The following is a 12697-nucleotide window of genomic DNA, read 5'->3' on the forward strand; positions in this document are numbered from 1 at the left end:
AATCAGGAATACTTTACTGCCTCTTTAAAAAAATAAATAAATAAAATATGCCAGCAGCCAAAGCCAAATCTGCTGCTCCTCTCTCTTCTCTCACTGAGATTCACCACTTCAACTCCCCCAAAATTCCTGATCTAAAATTAAGCAAATGAAAATAAGCAAACTTTTGAGACAATTTGGAATTGTAATGGCCATTCTGGGGAAGATCTGTCTCAGATGAGTCCACCTTAGGGGTCACCCTTCAAAGACACGATTCTAAATCTCTCCTAACGAAACGCAGTCTCTAATATACAGAAACTTTTAAAAAGCAAAGTTATTTAACATGATATAAAATGACCTTTGGTAAATAAAAGCCTGTTTAAGTTTGCTGGTTTGATTTAAAATAGGCATGTCCCCTGAGTTATCAGCATTGGATGTGATGCAGAAATGAGCTCATGTTTTCTCTGTTACAAAATTTGTCAGCAAGAATAATAACAGAATAATAGCTGATTTTGTTTAATGTCTGATGAGGTTTTGATAGACGATCTAAATATCATTGTTGAAAACAGGTAAATTAAATAGATGTAAAAAGATAATAGGTTTTTGGAGAAACTTTTTAACAATAATTACGTTTTATGGTCTGTGTACTTAAAAAACAGCTTCCAAAATCTTCTTGGAAACAAACTTTATAGCTTTACTAAGTTAAGTTAAATAATAACAGTTTATTGGGTATCTAGGTCATTTCCACATAAGATAAAATATTAAAAGTTGATTAGTAAGCATAGATTTGTCTGCCTTTGGTTTCTTATCTCAAAGAAACTGAAAGGTGCTCAGGTTTATCAATAAACATGTTTTATGCATACTGAGGAACTTTCTATGAAAAAACATTTTTAAAAGGTCTGTGTACAAGAAAAGTAAAATATATGTTTTCAGTTAAAAAGGTATAAAGAATGGAAATATTTTTGTTTGTTGAGTTAAGAAAGATAAATTTGTCTAAAGTACTGGGACAAATTCTGAATATAAAAAATAAGCGACAGAAGTTTTATGAAAGTAAAACCCTGAAGAGTTTTATGTATGGTCAAGTTGGCTGAGATGAAAAAACATTTAATTAAGTAAACAAATTTATATATCAAAAGTAAACTGGTACAAAATTAAAACTGGGTCTTCTCTTTCTTAAAAAAAGGATAACTTTCCTGAACTTTTTATCTGCTCTTGATAAAAAGATTATAAAATGTTTTTTTAAAAAACTATTTTTACTCTGTTTCCCTTTGACTGTTTCTGTTGTCACTTTGAATAGATACCAGAACATGGTTTCAGAGTCAGCATTGTTACCTAGCTGAACAAATGTTTTGAACGTTTTAATATTTTTGACAAGCTCCCCCCCAAAAAATATTCAAGTCCTGAATAAAAGCTTTCTTTTGACCTGCAAGAGGGAGGAAAAGTTTCTCTTCTCAGCCTGAGGCAGAGTTTCCTTCCACGCCTCTTGCATACTATTATAGCAAAAGGAAGTTTGTATTTTTGAAAGGGAGTTCGGGGTTTACTTCTATTGATAGGGCAAAAACGGAATTCTAACTCTTGGCAACAAAATCTTATTCACCAGAGAGGAAGTGTTTTGAATGTAAGCCAGCGGAGAACAACTGAGAAGAAGGAAAAGTGAAAATATACAAAACACCAGTTTTGTTTGTTTTTATCAAGGCCTCCCTAGAAATATTTGGAATCACCATGCAGGCAAGATTCAGTAGATTCGGTACCTGCCCGAAACCCAGTAGCTTTATGTGTCTGCTAGGTCCTGACTTCTCAGGACCCTAATCTCTGCCTTTTGAGGTGTTAGCTGAAAAAAAAAGCACTGTTGTTTTTTTCTCCCTCTGGCTTTGTTCCCTAGGGCAAGTCCCCTCGCTCTTCAAAGTGGCAGGCTCTCAAAGGTCCGATTATTTGCTGCCAGGTGGGATTGAAATTTGAGAGAGGCACAGTCTCAGGGAAAGCCTTGCAGCCCCCAAGTGGGAGCCATGAACCATCAGCATCTGCATTGCCTCCTGGGAACTAGTTGGGAAATCCATTCGGGGGCCTCATTGCAGACCTAGCCAATCAGAATTTGCATTTGAAAGAGATCCCCACCTGATATGACTCCACATTTAAGTTTGGTCGCAAAAAGATAGAGACAGGTGATTCCAGCACAAAATGGCAAGGGAAGTGAATCTATATTGTCCCTTCCACTGCTAGTGAGCAGCTTGTGCTGTTTAGTTATCAGCCCTTACTGAATTGAACGTCCCTACCTCTGAATTGGCCCCAACGGCAGGTTTTAAAGATGAGATTCAGTTCAGGTAAGGGTACCATTAAATCAACCACTTGGAATTAGGGCTTCCGGCTCATGGAACTCACAGCTGCCTCCCTGTGACTTTAGGCTCCACTGTTACAAGAGGAAAAGATTTCTAGTGTCACCTCACGTAGAAACTGGTGCGTCTAGTTTTTTCAACAATAGACTTGGCTTTGCACAGAAACAGCATGAACCTGAATGCAATCATGGATTTAAGTGGGGCCTATTGGCTTCTTTTAGTAATCTTATGCTAAGAGGTGCAAAGATCTGAGAGCTAGATTTCAGAAACAGTGCCTAGGCAACCAGGATATTGCTAGTAATGAACATTTAAACTCCCACAGGTTGCACAGGAGACAAAAAAGCTTTTGTAGGGGCCTGCCTAGTGGCGCAGTGGTTAAGTTTGAGGGCTCAGCTTCAGCAGCCTGGGGTTCATTCCGGGTGCAGATCTACACACCACTCATCAGGCCACACTGTGGTGGCATCCCACATACAAAATAGAAGAAGACTGGCACAGATGTTAGCTCAGGGCCAATCTTCCTCACCAAAAATAAAATAAAATAAAAAGCTTTTGTAAGTATACTGAAACTCTTGTTTTCAAATTTATAATTTATAAATAAGAGATATATACACCTGTACATTAACCTACTGTGATGAACAGATTCCATTTTGTACCAAATATTTGATCTGTAGTCTCTGTCCAGGGTGAGGCAGCCAAGAAATAGAACAGTAAAGCGTTAGTCCATTCATTCTCCTTCTGGCTTCTAGAAGAGAAACCTGGAGTGACCTCAAGAGTCACTTTCACACCAAAAATAAGTGATAAAGAAGATAACTGCTATTTATACATGAACAAATGTACATAGGAGTTAATCAGCTTATTTCATTCCATAAAAGCCATTAAAGCTGCTGGTATTTGCTCGGCTCTACGTTTCAGAGCCTCATTCAAACATAGCCAGAAATATATTGGTCTCTTGAGAATTTGCATGAAAATGAAGTATACAGCAGAAAAAAGTTGATAATTATACTGGTGCAAAGTTCATCGGCATCTCAGAATATTATTGTTTCAAGGTGTTAAATCGTTTTTGAGCTTCTATTTGCTGATTTGGACTTTTTGTTGTTATTGTCCCTGGTCCACACGATGCAAACGTCACCCTTCCTATACCTCCTTCAGCTAAAAGAAAAGCCTGTTACTCCTTAAGAGGACCCTAATTCCTCTGGGGAGGAAAGCTAAACTCTGTAAAAAAGAAAACCACATCCAACCTGAACTAATCGTCCACGGAGTCTAGTTTGGCCACAGGAGAGGAAGATCGCCTTCCAAACGAGTTACAGGAACGCGTCCGGGGCTCGCCTCCGAGGCAGGTGTTTCCAGGGGCCAGGTAACAGACAAGTTCATGGTCGGCCCCTGGTGGCGCGAGTCCTTCGCCCAGACAGCGTCTGGCCAGAGCAGGCTGCGGGGCGCCGCCTACAGGTCGGAGTCGCAGGGCAGCGAGCCGTGGCAGAGCCGGGTGCTGCGCGAGGAGGCGCTGTGGGAGTCGGCCGCCTTCTCCCCGTCGAGCGTGTCCTCCTCCGGGTCGCTGTGGGCCTTGGGCGGCGGCCGCGGCATGGGGAAGCCCACCTTGGCCGGGCCGGCGGCGCCGAGGTCGGCGGGCCGCGGCCGGTGCTGGCCCCCGCTGTAGTACTTGATGGCGGGCGTGAGCGCGGGCTCGGGCCAGTCCACGTGCACGGTGCTGATGCTGCTGCGGCGCTGGCCGCCCGAGGGCGCCTTGCGACGGCAGCGCTCCTCGCACCAGGGCGCGAAGCTGAGTGCCAGCGAGAAGCCGCCCAGCAGCAGCAGACAGCTGCCCAGGTAGCCCAGCACCAGGCTGTAGCTGACCTGCACCGTGACCGGGCTGGACGGGGCGGGCAGGACGGCGCGGTCCCCCAAGACGTGGTTGTACCAGGAGACCGGGATGAGGCTGAAGAGGCCCGCGGCAAAGAGCACCAAGCCGGAGAGGCCGGCCAGCGCGGAGCGGGGCTCTTCCTGCCAGCAGCGCACGCCGAGCGAAGCCAGCAGCAGCCCCAGGGCCGTGATGGCCAGCGATGTGACCATGAGCCCCCGCGCCACGCGCACGGGCTCGGCCACGAAGTAGCCCAAGTCGTCGGGCTGGCCGCACTCGCGCTCGCGGCTGCTCTGCTCGCGGCACATGTCCCACAGGCCCTGGTAGAGCACCACGTCCACCGGCTGGTTGAGGAAGCCCTTCACCAGCCGCCACCCGGGCGTCAGCGTGCTGGTCAGGTTGAGCAGCAGCCCGCAGGGCGCGAATACCATGCCCACCGTCATCGCCACCGGCGTCCGCATCCCGGGCCGCCGCGCTCCCGCCGGACGGCGCACCTGCTGCCTTCTCCGCGGCCGCGGCCTCGCGATCGGGCCCTCGAACACCCGGAGAGCGCCCCGGACTCCGGTTCCCCGAAGTCAGCAGGACGCCGGGCTCCTGCCCCCGCCCTTTCCAGGCCGCGCTTTGTCGCCACTCGGCCGCTCCGCCCTTCCGCTCGGCCTTAATCGAAACCAGCTCGCGGGCGGGTCTGACCGAAACCGTGGACCGAGTGCCAGCATCCAGGGGCGGCCGCCGGGGCCAAACCCGACCCGGGAGCAGGCGCGGGAGGAACGAGCAAAAAGCGGCGCGCCCCCTCGCGCGGCCACCTCCCCGCTCCCCGCGGCCGGGGCGCTCCAGGACCGAGCAAAGGTCGCCCCGCCCCGGGCTCCCCGCGGGCCGGGCCGGCGGGGGCGGGGCTGGAAAGACGGCACCGCGCGGGCTGCCGCGCCCGCTCCCCGTGCGCTCTTGCCCTGCTTCTCGCTGGATCTCGGCTGCTAAAGTGTTTCTCCCGTCCTGGCCCGTGCGCCCTGCAGACCTAGCCTCTCCTTCCTCCACTCCCAGCGGGATGCGATGGCCCCTCGAAGCTCTAGGTTGTTGACTTGCAGCCACCCGTGGCCAAGTGGGCGGTGCCCCGCTTCCCGCGCCGCCTGAGATGCGCCGGGCAGGTGTGCGCGGAGGATCTACCTGGTGGAGTAACGTGTCCCAGAATGTTGCTTTTGTTTAATTTGTTTAATAAACCTTGCTTAGTGTGCTTAATAAGGTTCCATACTCCCGATTAAATTTGACTCGAAAGAATCAAAGTTGGGGCCGGCCCAGTGGTTAAGATCACGTAGGGCTTCCAGAACGTGGGGCCCCCGGTTCCACGTCCCCTGCGCGGTCCTAGCACTGTTCATCAGGTCATGCTGTGACGGCGTCCCACATAGAAGAACTAGAATGACCTACAAATATGTACTAGGGCTTTGGGGAGAATGAAAATAGAGGAAGATTGGAAACAGATGTTAGCTCAGGGCCAATCTTCCTTACCAAAAAAAAAAAAAAAAAGAAAAGAAAGAAAAGGAAGGGAGGAAGAGAGGAAGGGAGGAAGGAAGGAAGAAAGGAAGGAAGGAGCAATGAAGAAAAAAATTTACCAAACACAAAAAGAATCAAAGTGAGTTACAGAGGATTTTATTTTACTTTTTTCAGCCAAATAGAAGACTTAAGCAGACAAAAAGAGAGGGTGTTACTGGGTGTCCTGTCTAGCACACTTTTCAGGTTTATCTAACTGCAGAGGATCCTGTGGCTTTGTCTTTGAACTATTTTACAACTCTGCAAATTGTGGAAAACCTAGTATTGCCAATGATTTTTGTCCACAGAAATGCAAATGAGTCGGTGTCAGGAGAATGTAAAGGATTTTGCCCAGTGGGTACTGAGGAACTGACATTGATCTGTAAACTCATTTTAGCGTGCCTGTTTGCCTGGAGATGTCTCTGTGTTCTTTGCATTCTCCTTTGAATTAGTCATGACACTGTTCTGGTTCCCTTATTAATAATGAGTTACATAAAATCTTTGACACGTGTTCATTTTATATTTGTGTGAGAGTCATGATTTCACATTTCTCTAAGAATTATCCTTTAGCAATATTTTTCTCCTTTTCCATATTTCTTACAATGGAAATGGATTATCGCTATAATCGGTTAAAATTAAAACTGCTTCTAAAAATCGAAGTTAATTAAGCGTTGGTTTGAGTGGACGAGGGATAGGAATCACTACTTTTGTTTTTCGAAAAGCTTTAGATTTTTAAGAAATTGTGGTAAAATACGCATAACATAGAATTTACCATCTTAACCATTTTTAAGTGGTCAGCTCATTGGCATTAAGTACATTCATGTTGTTGAACTACCATCGCTACTATCCATTTCCAGAACTTTTTCATCTTCCCAAACCGAAAGTCTACCCATTTATCAATAACTCTCCATTCTACCCCCTTGCTTTACTCTCAGCTCCTGGCAACCACCATTCTATTTTCGGTCTTGATCAATTCAAGTATTCTAGATATTTCATGTAAGTGGAGTCATATAATATTTATTACTGGCTTATATGAATTAGCATTATGTCCTCAAGGTTCCTCCACGTTGTAGCATGTGTCAGAATTTCCTTCCTTTTCAGGGCTGAGTAATATTCCATTGTATGGACATACCACGTTTGTTTATCCATTCGTCCTGTGATGGATGGACTTCAGTTGCTTCCACCTTTTGACTACAGCAGATAATCCTGCTATGACCATAGGTGTACTAATATCTCTTGGAGTGCCTGCTTTCAGTTCTCCAGAAGTAGAATTCCTGGATCATATGGTAATTCTATTTTTAATTTTTTGAAGAAATGCCCTACTGTGTTCCACAGCAGCTGCATAATTTTATACTCCCACCAACAGTGTACAAGGGCTACAATTTCTCCAACTACCTTTGTTTTAAATGGATTTAGTAGAACCTACTTTTTTATTTTTTGAGGAAGATTAGCCCTGAACTAACATCTGCTGCCAATCCTCCTCTTTTTGCTGAGGAAGGCTGGCCCTGGGCTAACACCCGTGCCCATCTTCCTCTACTTTATATGTGGGACGCCTACTACAGCATGGCTTGCAAGTGGTGCCATGTCTGCACCCGGGATCTGAACCGGTGAACCCTGAGCCCCGAAGTGGAACGTGTACACTTAACAGCTATGCTACCATGTGGGCGCCAGTAGAACCTTAGTTTTTCAAAGTGCTTTTCAAATGTCTTTTTAATCTCTGTTTTGGTGCAAAGAATGGGGATGGGTATAGTGATGTTTTCCTTTGTTTTTGCCGAGACGTTTTCAGAAAGAATGGGAAAAAAGAGAGACAAACTTGGAATGGTTATTGTATCATGGGTAGTTTACTTCGAGACACATCGGCGTGGGCACTGCGGTGTGAATGAGAGCGTTAGTTTTCATTGAGGCTCTAGTAGGAGCCGGTTGCCCAGATTAGGATGGTTGCACTGAGGGTGATTAGCTGCCATTTCAAAGACTAGAGTCAAAAAGCCGCGCTCCAGAAGCAGGATCTCCAGGCTTCAGTTCTCTTTGCCTCCAATCAGAACCAGACTTTGATGGTTAACACAATACCGGTTACTAACACTCTTTCACTGGTGAATTCATTGCCGTCTAAGATTCGTGGACTGGCCAGCGAGGCATTCTTGCCCCTCCAGGAACAGGGTGTTAGAATCTAGACAGCCCAGTAACAAGACCTGTAAGAATACTGCCCCAGACTTGATTAACGAAATACCCTGTGTTTAGAGGCTGCCCCAGAAGATTCCATCTCTGCCGACCCCAGCCCGAAGGTTGGCCAATCCTGATGCGAGCGAGGATGTGGCCTCCAGTGAACTTTCCCGACAGCGGCTGTTGGAGCATCTAAATGGACAGACACCTGGGACTTCATCACATTTATGGAACAGGCTGAAAGACTGTTTTTGCATCTGCTTACTAATAAAAGGATGAATGTGTTGTGAGATTTGGTCTAAGACTTTCTCTGAGACTGAATATTGGAAGCTACTGGTGTATTTTTTAATTTTTAAAAGTGAGATGTAATTGGCATACAATATACTGCACATATTAAATTTGCTAAGTTTGGATATATGTGTACTCCTGTGAAACCATCTCCGTAATCAAGATAATACGCGAATCCATCACCCACAGAAGTTTCCTTCTGTTCTTGACAATGTCCTCTCTTCTCTCTCCCAGCTCCCCTGTCCGCAGGCAACCACTGATGTGCTTTCTGTCAGTACAGATTAGCTTATAATTTCTAAAGTTTTGTATAAACGGAGTCATACAATATACATAGCGTATACGAGAACATCATCAGTGTGGGTGTCCCATGCCCCAGAAACTCCCTAAGTTGTCTGAAATAAAGATCTCCTGGGGTGATCACTTTGGGAAAGTACAGATTCCTCCTGAATGGGACTCCCCAGGGAAGTGTGATGGGACTTCGCGTGTTTATAAGCCCCGAGGGGATTCTTAGGGTTAGGAAAGTATGGGACACAAAGCCAGTGTGGCCAAAAGCATTGAAATCCCCATCAGTTCTGAGAGGACATTTTTGCTTTTGTTTTTTTTTTTTGAGGAAGGTTAGCCCTGAGCTAACATCTGCTGCCAATCCTCCTCTTTTTGCTGAGGAAGACTGGCCTTGAGCTAGCATCCGCGCCCATCTTCCTCTAATTTATATGTGGGACGCCTACTACAGCATGGCTTGCCAAGCGGTGAACCCCGGGCCGCCGAAGCAGAACATGCTCACTTAACCCCTGGGCCACCGGGCCAGCCCTGACGTTTTTGCTTTTGAAAGTGGTTTACAGTTTGTCTCTACTTTAAAACCTAAATTATTGTTGTTTAGAACAGCAGGGAGTTTCCTTCTCACTTGGACTCCTCTGTAGAGTGAACGAAGCCCCAGTCTTCTTCCCCTGTGAGGGGGAAGAGAGTCCTGTATGTCCTGCCTCCTAAAGCTCTCTAGTCCTTCCACTTACTCCTTCCTACCGCCTCTGCCTAACCCAGACCCCCTCCCATCTTTCTCTTTAAGGGACTCCTAACTGGTTTCCTACACCCGGGCTTGCTCTCTCCCTTTCTCTTACCCACACAGGCCCTCAGAGCTGATGCTGTAAAATTTAAATCAGATCTTGTGCCTGCATTAACCCTTTACACGACCTTCTCCAGTCCAGCCCCAGCCGTGCACCCCGCTCATCTCCCGCTCCTTCCCATCACCATCTCCTCACCCCATAACCCAGGAAAGCCAGATTCTTTCCTCATTTTTCCAAAGTATTGGGCTCCCTTTTGCCTCTAGACCTTTGCAAGTGCTGTTTTCGTTTCCTCGAGTCCCGCCTTCTGCTTCCCAACCCCAATGCGTGCTTCCCATCGTTGCTTAAATGTCATTTTCTCTGGGACGGTTTCTCAGCTCCCTAGATGGAGTTACCTTTTCCTCCTGCGGACTTCCATACGCTCCCTCTTCTATCCTAGCACTTGCCACAGTTCCTTATTACTTGAATCATCTAGTTGTCTAGCTAGTCTGTAAATTCACTGCAACAGGTACCATGTTCGTCTTGTTCTCTTCAGCCCTCAAATCCATCTCGGTGCCCGGCCCACAGGAGCCACTCAGCAAATCAATTTCATCTCTTTCTGCTCTGTATTCTTCCACGTGGTATCCACAGAATCCACGGACAGATGTCTGCTTGGCTAAAATAGATTGTTAATGCATCTCAGTAAACAAGCTTGTTTGTTTGTTGTTTGAATGTTTGCTTGTCCTCAGCATAGAAAACAGTGAGATATAGGATAGCTCCAGATATTTATGACAAAGAATGCAGCCCTGTGGGAGTAACTTTCTGTGGTAATAAGAGAAAGAGAGGATTGCCCTAAATATAGCACCCGATTATGGCCCTCGGCTCTTTGTGCCACAGGCTTCCGAGTTCAGAGTTCAACGTAAGGCTGTGTGGGAAATAAAGCATGATTCGCAGTGGGGCAGGAATGAATTATTGCTGAGATTAGTACCTGTCTGTGTAAGCTGATCCCCAGCCCTATCATAGTTTTCTTTCTGAAGAGGGGCCCCGTGGTAAGATAAGAATCTGTTTACAGTGCCACAGGCTTCCAGATGAATAGCAGGCTCCCAGAGACTAATTCTAAAGGGGCTAATGCTGGGTCCCTCGGGAGCCGGCACAGGCTGGATACCAGACACCTCCTACTGCATATCCCAATCACTGCAGAAATCTTGGAAGTCAAGCTACAAACTTTGGCAGACAAAGAGAGAGACCACCAGATCAGCATGCTGTTATGAGGTGTCATCAGAGCCCCTAGACCAGGTCTTTATATTTTACTTTCTCCATAGAATAAGGCCCCAAACACTGTCACTCGTCTTCCAATGGCAAGTCCAGTTCGGTAGGCTATAGAATAAAAGCTAAACTATGACAAAAAGTTAAACTATGAAAAAAAGTTAAACTCTGATCATTCTCTATTTTAAAACAGCATTAACACAGCCTGAATTGAACTAAGCCCTTCAACATGGTATTCACTTTCCTTGCTGGCATATAGCCCAATGGCTGTTTTTCTCGCCTCGTATGCTTAATATCATAGAAAATAAGTAAACAACTTTTGACATCCAATTTAAAGTAGTCCCCAGTTAGCTCAATATCACAAAACCCTAATTTATTTTCTTTATAGAACTTATCACTACCAAATATTTTCTTATTAATTGTGTATTGATCTATTTATTGTCTGTTTTCTCCCACTGCGTTGTAAGTTCCAAACACTAGGGACCTTGCTGGTCTTGTTTCCTCCCAACTCATAGTGGGTACTCAATAAATATTTGTTAAATAAATGAATGAGGTTTTGTAAATTTCCTACACAGTAACACAAAGGGAAGATATAGCATACGTTATTTTTTAAAATCCTGGTAAAATACACCTAACATAAAACGTACCATCTTTATTTTTAAGTGTGCAGTTCGGTAGTGTTAGGTACATTCACATTGTTGTGCAACCATCTCCAGAACCCTTTTCATCTTGCAAAACTGAAACTCCATACCTATTAAAACAACTCTCCATTCTCTCCTCCTCCCAGCTCCTGGCAACCCCCATTCTACTTTCTGTCTCCGTGAATTTGACTTCTCTATGCAACTTACATAAGTGGAATTATACAATAGTTGGTTTTTTGTGACTGACTTATTTCTCTTAGCGTAACGTCCTCAAGTTTCATCCATGCTATAGTCTGTGTCAGAAGTGTCTTCCTTTTTAAGGCTGAATAATATTCCCCTGTACGTGTGTACCACATTTTGCTATCCATTCATCTATTGATGGACACTCCGTTTGCTTCCACTTTTTGGCTATTGTGCATAATACTGCTATGACAGTACATCGTTTTTAATTTATGCTATTTCATTTGTGTGTGGTGATTGGCTGTCTAAAGCAAGAATCGATATGTCATCCCTCATACATATCAGAAGGTATCATGTGACATCATGCCATTTAAAAAAAAAAACACCTGCTTCAGTTTTGTCTTAGAGACTTCAAACTCTTCTTGGCTTAGCATCAAGGTTGTCTCCTTTACAGAGGTGGTGGGAGTGGAGATAAATATCTAACATGAGAAAGATTTTCTAACCCAAACATCAAAGATGACAATTATAGAGAAAAAATTTGATAGACTTTACTATACAGAAGCTTAACATTTTTTCACTTCAAAATGCCTGAAACAAAGTTAGGACAAATCCTTTTGGTTTATGTGGCAGAAAAGAGGTAAATATTTCATATCTAACTGGCAAATCAATAAGAGTACTTATTATCACAGTGAAAAAATGTGCAAAGAAAATGTAAGATCACAGGAGAAAAGAAGTGCCTAATAAGCATTTTCAGAGGCGATCAATTAAATGACCCTTTTATTCACACAAATGCAAAATAAAACAAGGAGAACCCATCTTTCTCTTCTTAAACTGGAAAAGTTCAAAGGAAAAGCGCTACCCAATTTTGGCTAGATTTGGGGGAAATGTCATTACTGGAGGTAGAGTAAGTAGTATAGTTATTTCAGAGGTGATGTTGCAACTTGCTTTCAAAAGCCTTAAATATTGCACTTTCCCTTTGATTTCTCAATTAGCCTTCCAGATATTTGCTCCAAGGAAACAAACAGATTGTGCAAAGATTTAGCCTTGAGGATCTTCACTGTGGTGCCCTTTATAATAAGCAGATTATAAAATAGTACTGTAGTATAAAACCAACTAGGTTAAAAAAGAATATATGTGTATAGAAAAATACTAGAAGGAAATACGCCAAAATGCGGTCATTCTTGGAGTGGTAGAATTTATAGCTGATTTTTATTTTCTCCGAGCTTTAATAAATTTTCAAAATTTCCTTTCTCTAGAACTTTTTAACTTTGAAAAAGCTTATTTTTAAAAGTTCACTGCCAGTTAGGTTTCTCCATTTCGTTGACTTTGAAGTCAAGTCCGATATTCTTGTGACACACACTTCTCTTTGCTAATCGTGAATGTCCAGTCTTTTATGGGCATGACTAGGCTGAGACTTATGTGAAAAGCAGAAGAGTTGAATCC

General features: G+C 44.5%; 1 protein-coding gene across 1 annotated transcript; it reads right to left on the minus strand.

The window, feature by feature from the left end:
- Nucleotides 1-683: 683 nt before the first annotated feature.
- Nucleotides 684-5691, minus strand: CLDN23 (claudin 23). Its single transcript, XM_014736690.3, has one exon. The coding sequence runs from the start codon at nt 4623-4625 to the stop codon at nt 3750-3752; it is 876 nt and encodes a 291-aa protein (XP_014592176.2). The 5' UTR covers nt 4626-5691; the 3' UTR covers nt 684-3749.
- Between the last annotated feature and the right edge of the window lie 7006 nt (nt 5692-12697).

The sequence above is a fragment of the Equus caballus genome, chromosome 27, assembly GCF_041296265.1.
Source record: "Equus caballus isolate H_3958 breed thoroughbred chromosome 27, TB-T2T, whole genome shotgun sequence".
Classification (NCBI taxonomy): domain Eukaryota; kingdom Metazoa; phylum Chordata; class Mammalia; order Perissodactyla; family Equidae; genus Equus; species Equus caballus.